General features: G+C 43.7%; 1 protein-coding gene across 1 annotated transcript in view; it reads right to left on the bottom strand.

Moving 5' to 3' along the window:
• Positions 1–13,841, bottom strand: part of cadps2 (Ca++-dependent secretion activator 2) — a 159,242-nt gene that overhangs the window by 71,866 nt on the left and 73,535 nt on the right. The window contains exons 6-8 of the mRNA XM_034879016.1: positions 12,784–12,905; positions 5,525–5,636; positions 3,852–3,991 (exon numbers count right to left, since the gene is read on the bottom strand). Of these exons, the coding sequence (XP_034734907.1) occupies positions 3,852–3,991; positions 5,525–5,636; positions 12,784–12,905 (374 nt within the window). The remainder of the gene's footprint in view (positions 1–3,851; positions 3,992–5,524; positions 5,637–12,783; positions 12,906–13,841) is intronic.

Raw genomic sequence — 13,841 nt, 5'->3', positions numbered from 1 at the left:
TTTGTACATAATGCTTTGCCGCCATCTTCTGGCAGACAGTCAGAACTACACAACAGACACACTGCTTCACTATTTATAACTTTGAGTCTTTTCCAGTCTGATGTCCTGTTGTGTGCTAATGTGTCTTGTCCTGTCTGTTCCTGTTGTGTGCTGTTGTGTCTTGTCCCGTCTTGTCTTGCCCTGTCTTGTCCAGTCCTGTTGTGTGCTGTTGTCTTGTCCTTTCTTGTCCGGTCCTATTGTGTCTTGCCCTGTCTTGTCCTGTCTTGTTGTGTGCTGTTGTCTTGTCCTTTCTTGTTGTGTCTTGCCCTGTTCTATCTTGCCCTGTCTTGTCCTGTCTTGTTGTGTGCTGTTGTCTTGTCCTTTCTTGTCCGGTCCTATTGTGTCTTGCCCTGTCTTGTGCTGTTGTCTTGTCCTATTGTTTCTAGTGCTGTTTTCTTGCACAGTCTTGTCCTGTCCTGCCCTGTCTTGTGCTGTTGTCTTGTCCTATTGTGTCTTGCCCTTTCTTGTCCTGCCCTGTCTTGTGCTGTTGTCTTGTCCTGTCCTGTTGTGTCTTGCCCTGTCTTGCCCTGTTCTATTTTGCCCTGTCTTGCCCTGTTGTCTTGTCCGGTCCTATTGTGTCGTTTTTTCTTGCACAGTCTTGTCCTGTCCTATCCTGTTGTGTCCTATCCTGTCCTGCCCTGTCCTGTCTTGTAAGACAGGAGAAGAAAATGCAGTAAGGTTGTTTAACATCGAGTGTGTGATAAACGATAAACACACAGATATTAAAGTGTTTCTGCTGCTTTCAGTATTCTGCTGAAAAACAACTGCTTGTTGAACTTAAAACAAATGAAAGGAAATCTTTTCCAACTTTCTTTCATTGAACAAGTTGAACATTTAATTGAACATAAAAGGCAGCATAACAAAAAGAAGGAAAGTTATATTTTAAAATATGTCTTATGTATTGTATCAATGTGTATAGCGCCAGTTAGTATCGCGGTGCCGATAATAAAACTGTATATTGTGCATCCCTAGTTTGGATCCTAAATTGCAGCACTGTTTTCCTCTTGGTGCCAACAGACCTGGAGTCAATCCTCTCGCCATCCTCGGTCTCTTACCTCACTAGGTGTTATCTAAATGAACGGCTGTTTGTTAGGAAACATCCACATCCTTGTGTTTGTTCTCCGTGTGCTCACCCCTGCTTCCAGAACCTACTCACAGGGTCAAGCCTGATGACGGCATTCAAACCTCATCGGATTGTTTCACAACACACACCTTCGTCCGTTTGACCCCTAAATTGTTTTAAACCTGATCCCCATAGCCTATCAAAGACCCTCTTCCTCCCTGCGTTGGTGTCTCTAAGCTTCCCCAGATGGAGGACAGCTCTCTAAGCCACCTCTCAAATGAAAGCGAGACGAGAGTCCTTCAACAGAATGAGACACTCGTGCTCTGGAGGCGCCACTTCAAATCGGCGTCAATTAAATGCGACGTTTGGCGGAGCTGCCGTGGTTTATATCCTCCAGCTGGGTCTCACGCCTCTTACGCGCAACAGTTTGCCAAAAAAACGTCGGCAAAAGGACACACCTGTGCATCCTCCTCATAGCTACACCGATGAGCCTCCTCTCTCCTGGAGATGCATTTCCAGAAATGAGACATCCTTCAAGATGGCACACTGAGACCAGGTCACAGGCAGGAGGAGAGAGAGAGGAGACGAAGAGCCGCAAAACAGAGTTATCATCTCACTAGGGGTGGGGGGGGGGGGGGGGGGAATAATCTGCACAGTATGGTATCGCAATATTTTAAGTATCAATCTGTTTATTATTATTATGTATGTGTTGGTGAGAGTGAGATGGTAATACATTGCAATACATCGCAGAATATGTTTAAAAATTGCAGTAATATTGCATCATGTCGTAAGTGTTGTGATGATGCCTCTGGTGAGTTTCTGCTTCCTGTCTCTGACCAGCAGGTGGAGCTGTCGGCCTGCACACACCTCCAACGAGACTCTGGTGTGGTGGAATTCCCAGAAACACCATAATAATAATAATAATAATAATAATAATAAATTGAATTTGTATAGCGCACCATGTTGTGGTAAGACGAGACAAAGGCCCAGCTTAGACTCCTCCTGGTCATTCGCTGGTCCCAGGTCAGGTGGAGTGAATATCTGGCCAGTGTCTGATGAATATAACCTTTTCATGCATGATTCGTCTCTGTAAAGATTCAGGGAGTGTAGACAGCTGCATGATAAGGGAAGGTCTGGTTTAAGGACTGTCCCCTTTTGGAGGTGGGTGGAAACTAGAGATGGTCCGATACTGAGGGTCTGCCTAGTCCTAAATGAGTCCTAAAACTTAGCTGGCCTAAATGAGTGAAATCCAGTGGAATTTCCATTGGCAACAGAGCAATCCCCGAAGTGGAAGGTTGTGGATGTAGACCAGGTTTAGGTGACCATCTTCTGTTGTGGCACCATCGATATCTTGGTGTTACACCAACTTGACAGCATGCACTAGAGATATATGCATCAGGGAAAGGCACAGCCCCTCAGAGCTGAGGTCAACACTGCAGAGTAGCCCACTGTGGCTAAACCGTACCGTGTACCTTAATGTCCTCGATCGAGACCACTAAATACGTAGATGTAAGACATCAAAGTCTCCAAAACATTCATTTATCCAGAAGTTAAGCTGCTACTGAGTTGTTCCATAACCGTAGTGTATTTCCGCATTGCGCAGCAGCAGTTTCCTCAGGAAATCACAGCTACTGGCATTTATATTTTATATTTTAACGTTGCAATTTTAGAGTGAAAGTCCTGTCTTTGACAAGAAAGATATTATCTGTCAGCGAGTTATAAAGACTAAGGAGTTTTCCTTTCTAAGGAAGGTTCCTTACTAGTAATTATGTTTCATTTTCTCAAGAAGTTGGATTTGAATTTGTTCCACGTTTATTTTGTCAAAATAACACAGCCAAAGGAGAGGTTTGTTCTGCATCATTACACAATGATCACAAAAAACTGTAATTTTCAGAAAAGGTGCTGGCAGGAAATAGACTTCCTATTTTAAGATGTCCACTAGTTGACAAATAAATGGATGCTGACTCGATGACAGCGGGAGAAATGTACAAGTTTGTTCAAAAGGTAAACTCAAACTATGAAGGGTTAGGGTTAACCCTTTAACTTTTCCCACTATCTTATTAACCTGTACTGTGGCTTTAAATATTGTATCAAGTTCTTCATCATGAGAGAGGTATTTTACTTCATTTTTTGGCTGATGTATTAATGCTTTGCATGGTTGCATGGTGCAAGAAGACGGCTTTAATCTGTGTTGCCTGGCTGTGTTTTCTTGCTTGCGTGGCTTATCGTCCCTAATGTAGATACTGTTGAAGTGTAACTGTGCTAATGTCTCGCTGCTTCCTGCTTCTGGTCCCAAAGCATCTGGCCAAAGGACTACAATTGAAACTTAGCTGGCTGGCTAGCACATTTACAGAAACGTTGATTACTGGCCATCATCCATCGTCCAGTAGCATTCAACCAATTTGGTTTAACCTTCATTTGTCTTGGATGTAAACTGATTTTTTTCCCAGGATCTGGCGACTTTCTGGAGCATTGGTTTTTAAACTTTTTCATGTCACGGACCCCTAAACAAAAACAAATTTCACCACGGACCCCCATCTGATAAGATTTTGTCCCCTATCTGGGACCAAAGTAAGCACCACAGTCATGCATTGTGTTACGTATGGATCGAATTAAAGCGACAATAAATGATTCCTCTTTTTTGCTGGGGAACCCTGGAACCCCCCGTGAGGACCCCCTAGGGCCCCCCGGAGCCCACTTTAAAAAACTGTGCTGTAAGAACGAGACCGTTTGACCCCTGCAGACTCACCCGCTGTGCTTCATGTTGGGGGGTTTGTCCATGCGGACAGCCAGCTTGATCTTCAGCTCGGTGTCCTGGCTGTTCTTGGGGACGACCATCCGGTGGAACTCGGCCTGCTTCGGCCCGTTCGTGGTTGGATTCATGATCACCTGGGTGGGGGGGGGGGGGGAAGATAAAACAATATCCCATTCATATGATCAGGATACCGAGTGTCTCTCTGTTCCAGATCCTCATTCACATGATCAGGATGTCTCTGTTCTAGATCCCCACAGACAAATATGTTTAGACAAAGTTTTTGTTGTAGGCGTGCACCGGCGCCATCAGTTTTTCACGACACAGCAGGCTCTGGCTTCCTGTTTCCTTCAAAATAAATTATTTTTATTTCCATCCACTGGAGGCGTACAGATTTTAAATTTGGGGAAAAGAGAACGTTGTGAATGTTGCACTCAGAAGGAGGCCATGTCACTACGTTTCTACCTTAAAACACACATTTTGACGGTTATTAGTGGTGGAAATGCAATGCAACCCCTTTTGTATTTCCCCAAAATCCCACATCAGAGAATTCCTGGTTGTGTTGCGTTTTCATATTTAAAAAAAACTTCTTCTCATCTTCACAACAGACAGAAAACAGCAGCTGTGAGCTCGGCGGGAGTCTAACTGGCAGCCAGAGCTCACTGAGTTGACCTCTATTTGTTTTTAGTGTCCTTCATCTGTTTGCTTTCAAAACACATACACACACAAACACACACACAAATTTTCCTCATTGTATAGATCTTCTTATTTTTACTTTTTTATGTTGTTTACTTGAATGTTATGTTTGTCTGTGGACCTAATTTGTTATAAATGTCTTGTCACCGTGGGATAGAGGGAAACGCAATTTCGATTTCTTTCTATGTTTTGACATGTGAAGAAATTGACAATAAAGCAGACTTTGACACACACAGACACACAAACACACACACACACGGACAGAGAACTGTCTGCCTTCATCTCATCTTATGTATGAATCATGTTGAAGGACGTCTGAGACTTTCTGAACTTGCTGACTTCGCCCCTCATCATCCAATTAGAATCAGTTGGTGGTTTTATTTGTATTTATTTCTGCTAACGGTGTGAATACATTCGATGAATATCAAGCAAACTCTCTCTGTGTGTCTCTGCGCTTTAACAGCTTAATGAAGACAGCAATGTTTTCCTTTTCCCCGACCCTAAAGGGCTATAAGTAAGATCAGCTGTCTTTCACTGACCACTGGTAGTACTAATGCTGTTTTTCAGGAAGTAGACCGGTGTCTTATCTGTGGAGAACATTTGACTATTTCCAAATCTACATCTAAAACCAGCGGTGAATTGTACAGCGCTGCAGAGGAGGGTCTGGTGAGTCCACACGATCCCGGGACGGGAGAATAACGTGATCTGGCTCCTTGGCATTTCTTTAAACCAATCACTATTGTCTTGGGCGGGATTATGCGCCAGACGGAGTCATGGTGCCGCGGCAAAACAGCCTCGGGAAAGGAACTAAAAAAACGAATCCACCGGAGTTTAAAATGACAACACATAGAAAGAGGAAGGCGACAGGACATCCGGCTGAAAAGTGTCAAATCCGGCAGAATTTCCGGCGACAACGAAGCCATCCCGGAAGAGGAATGTCGTCGATATAGATTAAAAGGTAGGCGGACTCTTACCCGGCCCAGCTCCTTGTCCTCCAGAGCCAGGACCCCGGTGCTCTCTGTAAACAGCTTCACTTTGACCGAGGGCAGAGGGTGAGTCGTGGTGAAGTCTCCCTGAGTCCCCCACCTGAAAGAGAGAAAAGAAAGAACGAAATCCTCTTTACAGACACTGTGGGTTTGTATTAATCCAGCCAGAGCGTGCAACTGTTCATCTCACACATATCTGAAAATATGTATGTTGTACTGAATGGATTTATCTATTGACCATTTCGATATAGTTCGTTCGAACAACATGACATCTGCAACAATGTTCAAAAAAGAGAGAAAAGCAGCAATTCTTCCATGAAAAGAAAGTAAGATTTAAAAAAAAAAAAAAAAAAGTCCTCAGATGGATGCACAATGCCCAGTGAGGTGTGTGTGCTCAGTTTTAAATCACAGCACAGCCTCAGTCAAGGCTACAAATGTAACCCAAACACGTAAGTTACTACCGCAGTAATAGCAAAACAAGCCCACTGAAGGTTATAACAGATTGTTTGACAGCAGCCATGTGGGAACTCTTGACTGTGAAACTGTTGAAACTGCAGATAAAAAGCCACGTTTACACAGTGAATCTGCCATACCTCAGCATAAAACTGAACCAAACACGGCCTAAAGAAGCCCCGGTCTGGGTTTAGATGGGTGCTGGTGTTCCAGAAGCAACAGTTCCACCATGAACAGGCTGTGTGAAAGGGTCAAAAGTTTTGGGGTTGACCAATTTAGGGTCGAAGGTTGGGCTCATTCCGTGGAAACTTTGCCAACAACCTTGTAATGTCACGTCTCAGTCAGAGAACCCGAGGCAGCGAGCAGTCCCGTCAGTGTAGGCTGCTCTGAACGATCACTTGTGGTTCACCTTGCAGAGACTGTAATGGAGCACAGCCTTCTTCTCAGGATGACTGAACGTGGCCATTATACACACACACACACACACACACACACACACACACACACTGGGAGCCACGCGCCGCCGATTACATGCTTTTATTTCAACACAGCGTGTCTCCGTGTCGGCGTGTGTCGTGCACAAATGACAAGTGACCCCTTCACTTGCTGAGGGCGAGAAGCAATGCCGAGCTCCATATTCAGTTTCCAAGGCAACATTGTGCGAAAAGGTGTGTTCACTTCACACATACACACACACACACACACACACACACACACACACACACACACACACACACACACACACACACACACACACACACACAGCATTTTTTAAAGTAATCGCAGACAGCCGATCTGTAAGACAGACAACAGACACCGATTAAAACAGGTCTGCCCTCATGTATGTGACACATGTGTAAAGGTGAGTGATAACATGATGTTGACGGTTATAAGGACGAGGTCTCTGGACCTTGAGATTGACAACATGGTGAGTGTTGGGGAATTCTGAAAACAAAACAAAAAGTCACTTCATTTCGGGTCAAAAAGCATTGTAACTCCCTTTACTGAGATTACAACTGGTAGAATATATGCAAAACGTTATTAGTAATACATTATGTTTCTACGCTACATTAAAACGGAAGATGTTGCTCTAATTGCGTTACTTTTGTAACACTGGTGATCAATAAACTTAAAAGGTAGGTAACTTAAAATGTATCCGTTAACTGATGTGCTGTGAATCCACCCATCCATCCATCTTCATCCCCTTATCCGGTATCGGGTCTCGAGGGCAGCAGCTCCAGTAGGGGACCCCAAACTTCCCTTTCCTGAGCCACATCAACCAGCTCCGACTGGGGGGTCCCGAGGCGTTCCAAGGCCAGGTTGGAGATATAATCTCTCCACCTAGTCCTGGGTCTTTCCCGAGGCCTCCTCCCAGCCGGACGTGCCTGGACCACCTCCCTAGGGAGGCGCCCAGGAGGCATCCTTACCAGATGCCCAAACCACCTCAACTGGCTCCTTTCACCATGAAGGAGCAGCGGCTCTACTCCGAGCTCCTCTCGGAGGACTGAGCTTCTCACCCGATCTTTAAGGGAGACGCCAGTCCCCCTCCTGAGGAAACCCATTTTGGCCGCTTGTACCCTGGATCTGGTTCTTTGGGTCCTGACCCAGCCTTTGTGACCATAGGTGAGGGTGGGAACCAACACTGACCGGTAGGCCGAGAGCTTTGCCTTCTGGCTCAGCTCTCTTTTCGTCACAACAGTGCGATAAACGGAGCTGTGAATGTGAAATTTAAACATTCTTAGTCCTTTGTTAGCATCATTTTGCGAGCCTTAGATTGGTTTCTTAGGAGTACTTTTGCATGCTCACGAGAAAGTTTCTTGTGCACAAGAAAACCAAAGATACCCGTGTCCCTTTAGGGGGCTCCGTAGATTGGCATGGGATTTCTACAGATGACCTCAGTGAGACTCGAGTGTTACTATAAGGTTTACAATAACCTGATGAGCGTTATGAACATGGTTCAAAATTAGCACCATCTACTAGCCAAATGCTGGTAAACTATGTAAGTGGCTGGTAGATCTGCCTCACACCAGCCAAAAAAATGGTAATAATTCAGTGGCTAGTACAATCTGAACATACACTAGCCATTTGGATGGTGGAAGAACAAGTTAATTTGGAACCCTGGTTATGAATTATGGTCAGAAAAAAAACATGAAAACCTGATTTTGTAAGATAGTTAAAAGCAAACAGCTGATGCAGCTGAGTCCCTTTGTTGCTTTGACACTATCATTTCATTTGTTTGTTGTAGTACAAACTCATTTGTACTAGTGTAAAATGTAGATTCGGTGCACTTCATCATCAGCTTGTGTTTGTACCCAGTAGATAACATTGTTTGGGTTTTCGTTTCAAAATCTGTTTACAATCCAAATGCTCCGGGCTACATTTGAAACTGAAACCCATTTTAGTTTCACAAAGTTTTCTGGAGGAAGAGGAATTAGTTTGTGTGTATGAAGCAATGCCGGAGGTGATACAGGCAAAATAATTAATAACCAAACATGATTTGCATTGGAAAATGTAACATATTCAATTCATGAACCGGTTTGATTCTCTGCCTTTTTGCAGTCTCTGCAGGTTCACTTCCATTAGCCTGGAGGAAAACTGACTGGAGTAATTATCAGGCTATGTAACACAGGCTTTTGATTGACCTGTTAGCTGCACTTTATTTTCTTTGTATTACGTTTGGGACTTTAATTGTGTTCTGTCTCTTGATATGTATCATCGCGTAGGTTTTATGTAAAGCACTTTGTGATCTTTATCTGTGAAAAGGGCTCTATAAAAATCAATGTACTTCCTTACAGTACCTTTGTATATTTGGAATAAACATAAGGAAACAGCGGTGCGGTCCTTTAAACGATTCACAGCCGCTTGACATTTCAGCATAAATAAGGGTTTTACTAATGAAAAGGTTCTCGGTGATTAAAAAGCCGTTACGCTACAACTGCGACGCTGTAATCACAGCTAATCATGTTGTCCCTGTAATTATAGTTAACTATGATGTCAGTGGGCGGGCGTTTTATTGAAGATGAGGGATGTGAAAATGTGCCGCTGGCTGAAGGTTACAGGAAGACAGAGGAGCCGGGTTTCAGCACAGGATCCCTGTTGACCAACAAGGTTGGGAGGTGACTGTGTGCTCCTCTAATTGGCTCCATTTGGTAATTATGGTGGTCTGAGGGCCTGTTGGGGGGGGGGGGGGACACTGGAAGTAGCTGGAGCATGTGAAAGGGCAGCCTCGTTACCGTAAGGACCCCCCCCCCCCCAACATCCCTGAGCAATAATCAGTCGCCATCAGGCTGCACACCGTGTTGATCAGAGGTGAAAGAAAAGTAAAGTGACATTTTCCTCAAGTAAGATCCAAAACAGATGCCTGTATCAGCTCTTTCATTGGAGGTTTTCTTTATTTGTAAGTGAGCGATGTATTTCACTAATGCATTTTACAACTCAAAAGTTCAAAAGAATAAAGTCTAACTTGCAAGGATAAGTGTAATAGCTGGCAATGGTTCGGTATTGGACCATGATGGTCTTGTAGCATCATGGTCTAGTGCCAAAAATGTTGCATGCTATTGAATGTGTTCCCGGGTCTCATGTTAAAGGAGTTGCTGCCGAATCAGCGTTCACACAATAAAACTGCAGTGATACGCTTAAGCTATAGATTCTATTCTCATTTGATTATAATCATAAATCCATTTTTTTTTTTTTTTTTTAATCGCCTCTGACACTTCAGGGTTGAACAACAGTACTGTACATTTCTTGTTGTAGGGGCATAAGTATACACCCCCCTATGTTAAAATACAGGGGCATAAGTATACACCCCCCTATGTTAAAATACAGGGGCATAAGTATACACCCCCTATGTTAAAATACAGGGGGCATAAGTATACACCCCCCTATGTTAAAATACAGGGGCATAAGTATACACCCCCCTATGTTAAAATAAATGTGAATGTGCTGTATTTATATAGCGCTTTTCCAGTCTTAACGACTACTCAAAGCGCTTTTACATCTACAGGAAACATTCACCATTCACACACATTCATACACTGTGGCCGGGGCCGCTGTACAAGGTGCCACCTGCTCATCAGATAAACACTCACACACATCCACACTCCAATGCGCAGCACTGGAGGCAACTCGGGGTTCAGTGTCTTGCCCAAGGACACTTCGACATGGGACTGCAGGGCCAAGGGATCGAAGGGATTTAGGCTCCCTACTAAAACTGCTTTACTGAAGCTAAGCTGTACTTTAAGCTTCAGCTAGACTCAGATTCTCTGCTCACAAGCTACTGTAGCTTTAGCGGACGGAGAAAGTCCAGCCAAGTCTGCCAGTGTACCACTGAGCCTGACAAACTGAGTCCGACATGCCGTGTCCATTTGCTAAGCATGTTTACCAAGCGTGTATTGAAAGAGCTAAAATTGTGTCCAACCACAGTACTGCAACAAAAACGTCTATTGTGGTCCAAAAGATGTTGTTAACTGTTAATATGACTCCTCCTGCAGACAAGGAACACTTTTACTCTGTGTATTATGAATATAAAAACATAAAGGTTTTATATTTGTAAAACAAGTTAAATAACCTTAAAGTCCCGCCCATTCACCGGCCCAACCAATGGCGAGCCAATCAAATGGTTTCAGTGGAGCCGAAGGTGTGATGCAAAGCCGAGTGCGGCCCCCTTCCAGAGGAGAAACCCTTTCAATGTACCTTCCATAGCCTTTCCCCTGGCGCCACCCACAGAACTAACTTTTCCTTTTATTCCCCTCTAATGGTGAAGACCTAAAAATAGAAATGCTGTCTACATTTTTCATCCGTCTGAGAGTTTTCTGATGTGGGGGGGTGGGGGGGGGGGGGGGCTCACGGGAGCCACAAGTCTGGAATCAGACCAGACCGGCTCATAAAGCATGTCCCCGGTGAGACTCCGCTGTAATGAAAACCATCAGGAGTCGGACTGGGACCGCGAGCCAAACCATAAAGAGAGTTTGAGCTGGGCTGGGCTTTCTTCCAGAAACCAGCGGGTGTTTGTTTTGAATGCAGCGAGGAGAGACTGGCTCCCGTCCCTCTTACATAACAGCCTCGTCTTCTCGCTGTCTCAGCCTTTACTGGAGGATGAGAGACACCGCTCACGGCGGCTCATCGTAGTGTTTGTACTGCTGAATCAATAGATTCAGTTCTCATCAAACTTGCATTACATACTCGTTAAAATGACATTACACCAACAGCCAGGATGAAATCTAAATTTAAAATTAGAACGTGGAAGTTCATTTCCACGTTTCTTTCTTTCTTGAGTTTCTCTCACCCTCACACCCATGGTCAATTTTGCACGTGGGCGATCATTTCCACTTTCATGTTGTCCAATTCTTATTACTAGAGATTGGCAATAGGTGACTCAGCGTCCAAAAGCCTTTTTAGTGACTATCCAACTACCTACTCCCAAAAACCTTTTTGTGAATCATATTAAATGCCGAAACAGGGCTATCTTTCAAATCTTTTCCAGAAACAGTGTAATACTCCCACACAGGCGACATTTTCCTTCCGTTACATTGGTAAACAAACCCCACGTGCACGCAGCATCCATGTGCTAGCTACTGTTGTCCGGGTCCGACCGCAAACAACCAAAACAACGTTAAGACGGCGCAAAATTGATGCACCACAACAGATAAACATTTGCCACTGCTGTCGGGGAAGGCCGGTCAACAAGGTGAATATCAGTGGATAGCGATGTCTGGCTGATGAATTGATCAATTCCTAGGTTTCACGTTCATTTATCAAAGAGGGAAAGTTTCTCTGTGATCACCTAAACTTCGGTGTGCAAACAAAAGAATTTGGTGACAATCAAGTCCTTTCTGAGCCAATTCAGGCGGATCCAGCATGCAGTAAAAGGGAATCTTAAAGGGTAATTTCGGTTGTTTTTCTTTTCAACCTGGACCCTGTTTTCCTATGTTTTAGTGTGCAAACAACTGATAGGAACGGCAACTGGTCCAGTATTAAGTGTGAACACTGTAACCTGGCTGTCATGTAATTCTCTGGGGAAATGTCCACTAAAAGTGCTGTTTCTGCCACTGACAGGCTCAGATATACACACACACACACACACACACACACACACTTTCTAGTGTCTGACAACATTATGGAAGGGATCCCTACAGATATAGAACTTTTTAAAACCTTTTTCTGTTGAACGAGAAACCGCTCTGAAGTGGAAAACTACTAAACTATACGTTTATTTCAACCAAAACTGTTATCGTTGAGTTGTGATGGTTTGAAAAGTGGAAAGACGACCCGAAAAGTGCTTTTGTTTGTTGTTTTTTGTTTCTATCGACTTTGAATGAAGTGTATTTTATGATCTTAAAATGACTGTATATTTAAATGGAGGCTGGTTGCTATAGCGAACGCAATTTGGCAGATGTTTTTATGTTTAAAAATTAGGCTCTTACTCTCTCTCTCTCTCTCTCTTCTCTTACAGGAAAGTTCGACCTCCTTAGAAATCCTTTCCATAATGTTGTCAGACAGTTATATATTATTTTGAGCCTGTCAACGGCACAACAAGCACTTGTGTGAACGTAAATTGAAGCTGCACAAAAGCCCTATAAACTCACATCGTAGCTTGTTTCGCTGACTGCCGACAGCAGCCATCTTGCTTAATGCTGGACCAATGTCAAAGAGTGTTGTTCCCATCAGTCACTCGGACACAAAAACATATACAATATGTATACAAATAAGGTATGTGTATATATGTAATACATGTATTCTATCTGTGGCCTACGTGAGGCACTGAATGGAGCGAGAGGGGAAGAAGTAGAACTCACTGCGGTCTGGAGGCTTCAGCTTGGTCTGTCTGCAGCTTCTCTCCTCCCTCCACCTCCATGGTGCAGTAAACAATCCGGTTTGGAGCCACAGACTTCAGACCCTGGACCTCCACGATCACAATCTGACAACACCAGCGGAGGGTTAAAACAGATGTCACAATCCAAAACCCCAAAATCTTCAACTTACTAAGACATGTTTTGCCTTTTGAATTACTTTTTCCATTAATCGTAATCGGTCTATAGGCCAATTTTGCAAATACAGTCCAAGTTGACACCTTTAAATGCAGAGATGGGAAGTAACGAAGTACAAATACTTCGTTACTGTACTCAAGTAGATTTTTCTGATATTTCTACTTTACTTTACTATTTATTTTTGTGGCGACTTTTTACTTCTACTCCTTACATTTTTACACAAATATCGGCACTTTCTACTCCTTACATTTTACAAAATTGGCTCGTTACTTTAGTTTTTACAAGAGGTTGTCATGTCGGACAATAGCGCATACACGCGCGCCACACCGCGAGCGGGTGCGCGCGCCACACGGAGAAAAGAGTGAGAGAAATGAAAAAGAGACAAGCTGTCCAGAGGATAACCAGCTGAGATTGTGTGTGTGCGTCTTTGAGAACTGTAAGTCGTATAACTCATGTTGTCAGTTCACGTAAGCCTGTTTTTGGTCTATAGTTCTTCACATTTAAAGTAAGTTAGCTAGTGGTTTTGGTGTGTTCTTCACCTGTTAGCTAGGTTGCACGTTGGTCTTAATGAAGCATCAACACTTTCACCAGCTTTATTCGCCTTAGTTCTTTTTTTTTTTTTACCGAACTTCAAATGCAGTAGTTCAGTTGACAAGTGGATGGAAGCTTAGCTAGAGAGAAGTTTTCTCCGTCTGTTTTAACAGACACACCTGGGGCCAAATTGGACACCAGAATCAGGTTTAATCCAGTCCTTATCTAGTTCTCAACTTTCACATCATTTCACTGGCGTTATCCTTATTATTGTTTACGTCATCAATACCATATTCAATCTAAATGGATGGGAATACATCTACTCTACGTTGCAT

Source organism: Etheostoma cragini, chromosome 8, assembly GCF_013103735.1.
Source record: "Etheostoma cragini isolate CJK2018 chromosome 8, CSU_Ecrag_1.0, whole genome shotgun sequence".
Taxonomy (NCBI): Eukaryota; Metazoa; Chordata; class Actinopteri; order Perciformes; family Percidae; genus Etheostoma; species Etheostoma cragini.
Note: the sequence above shows the minus strand (reverse complement) of the source record. Positions and strands in the feature narration are given on the sequence as shown.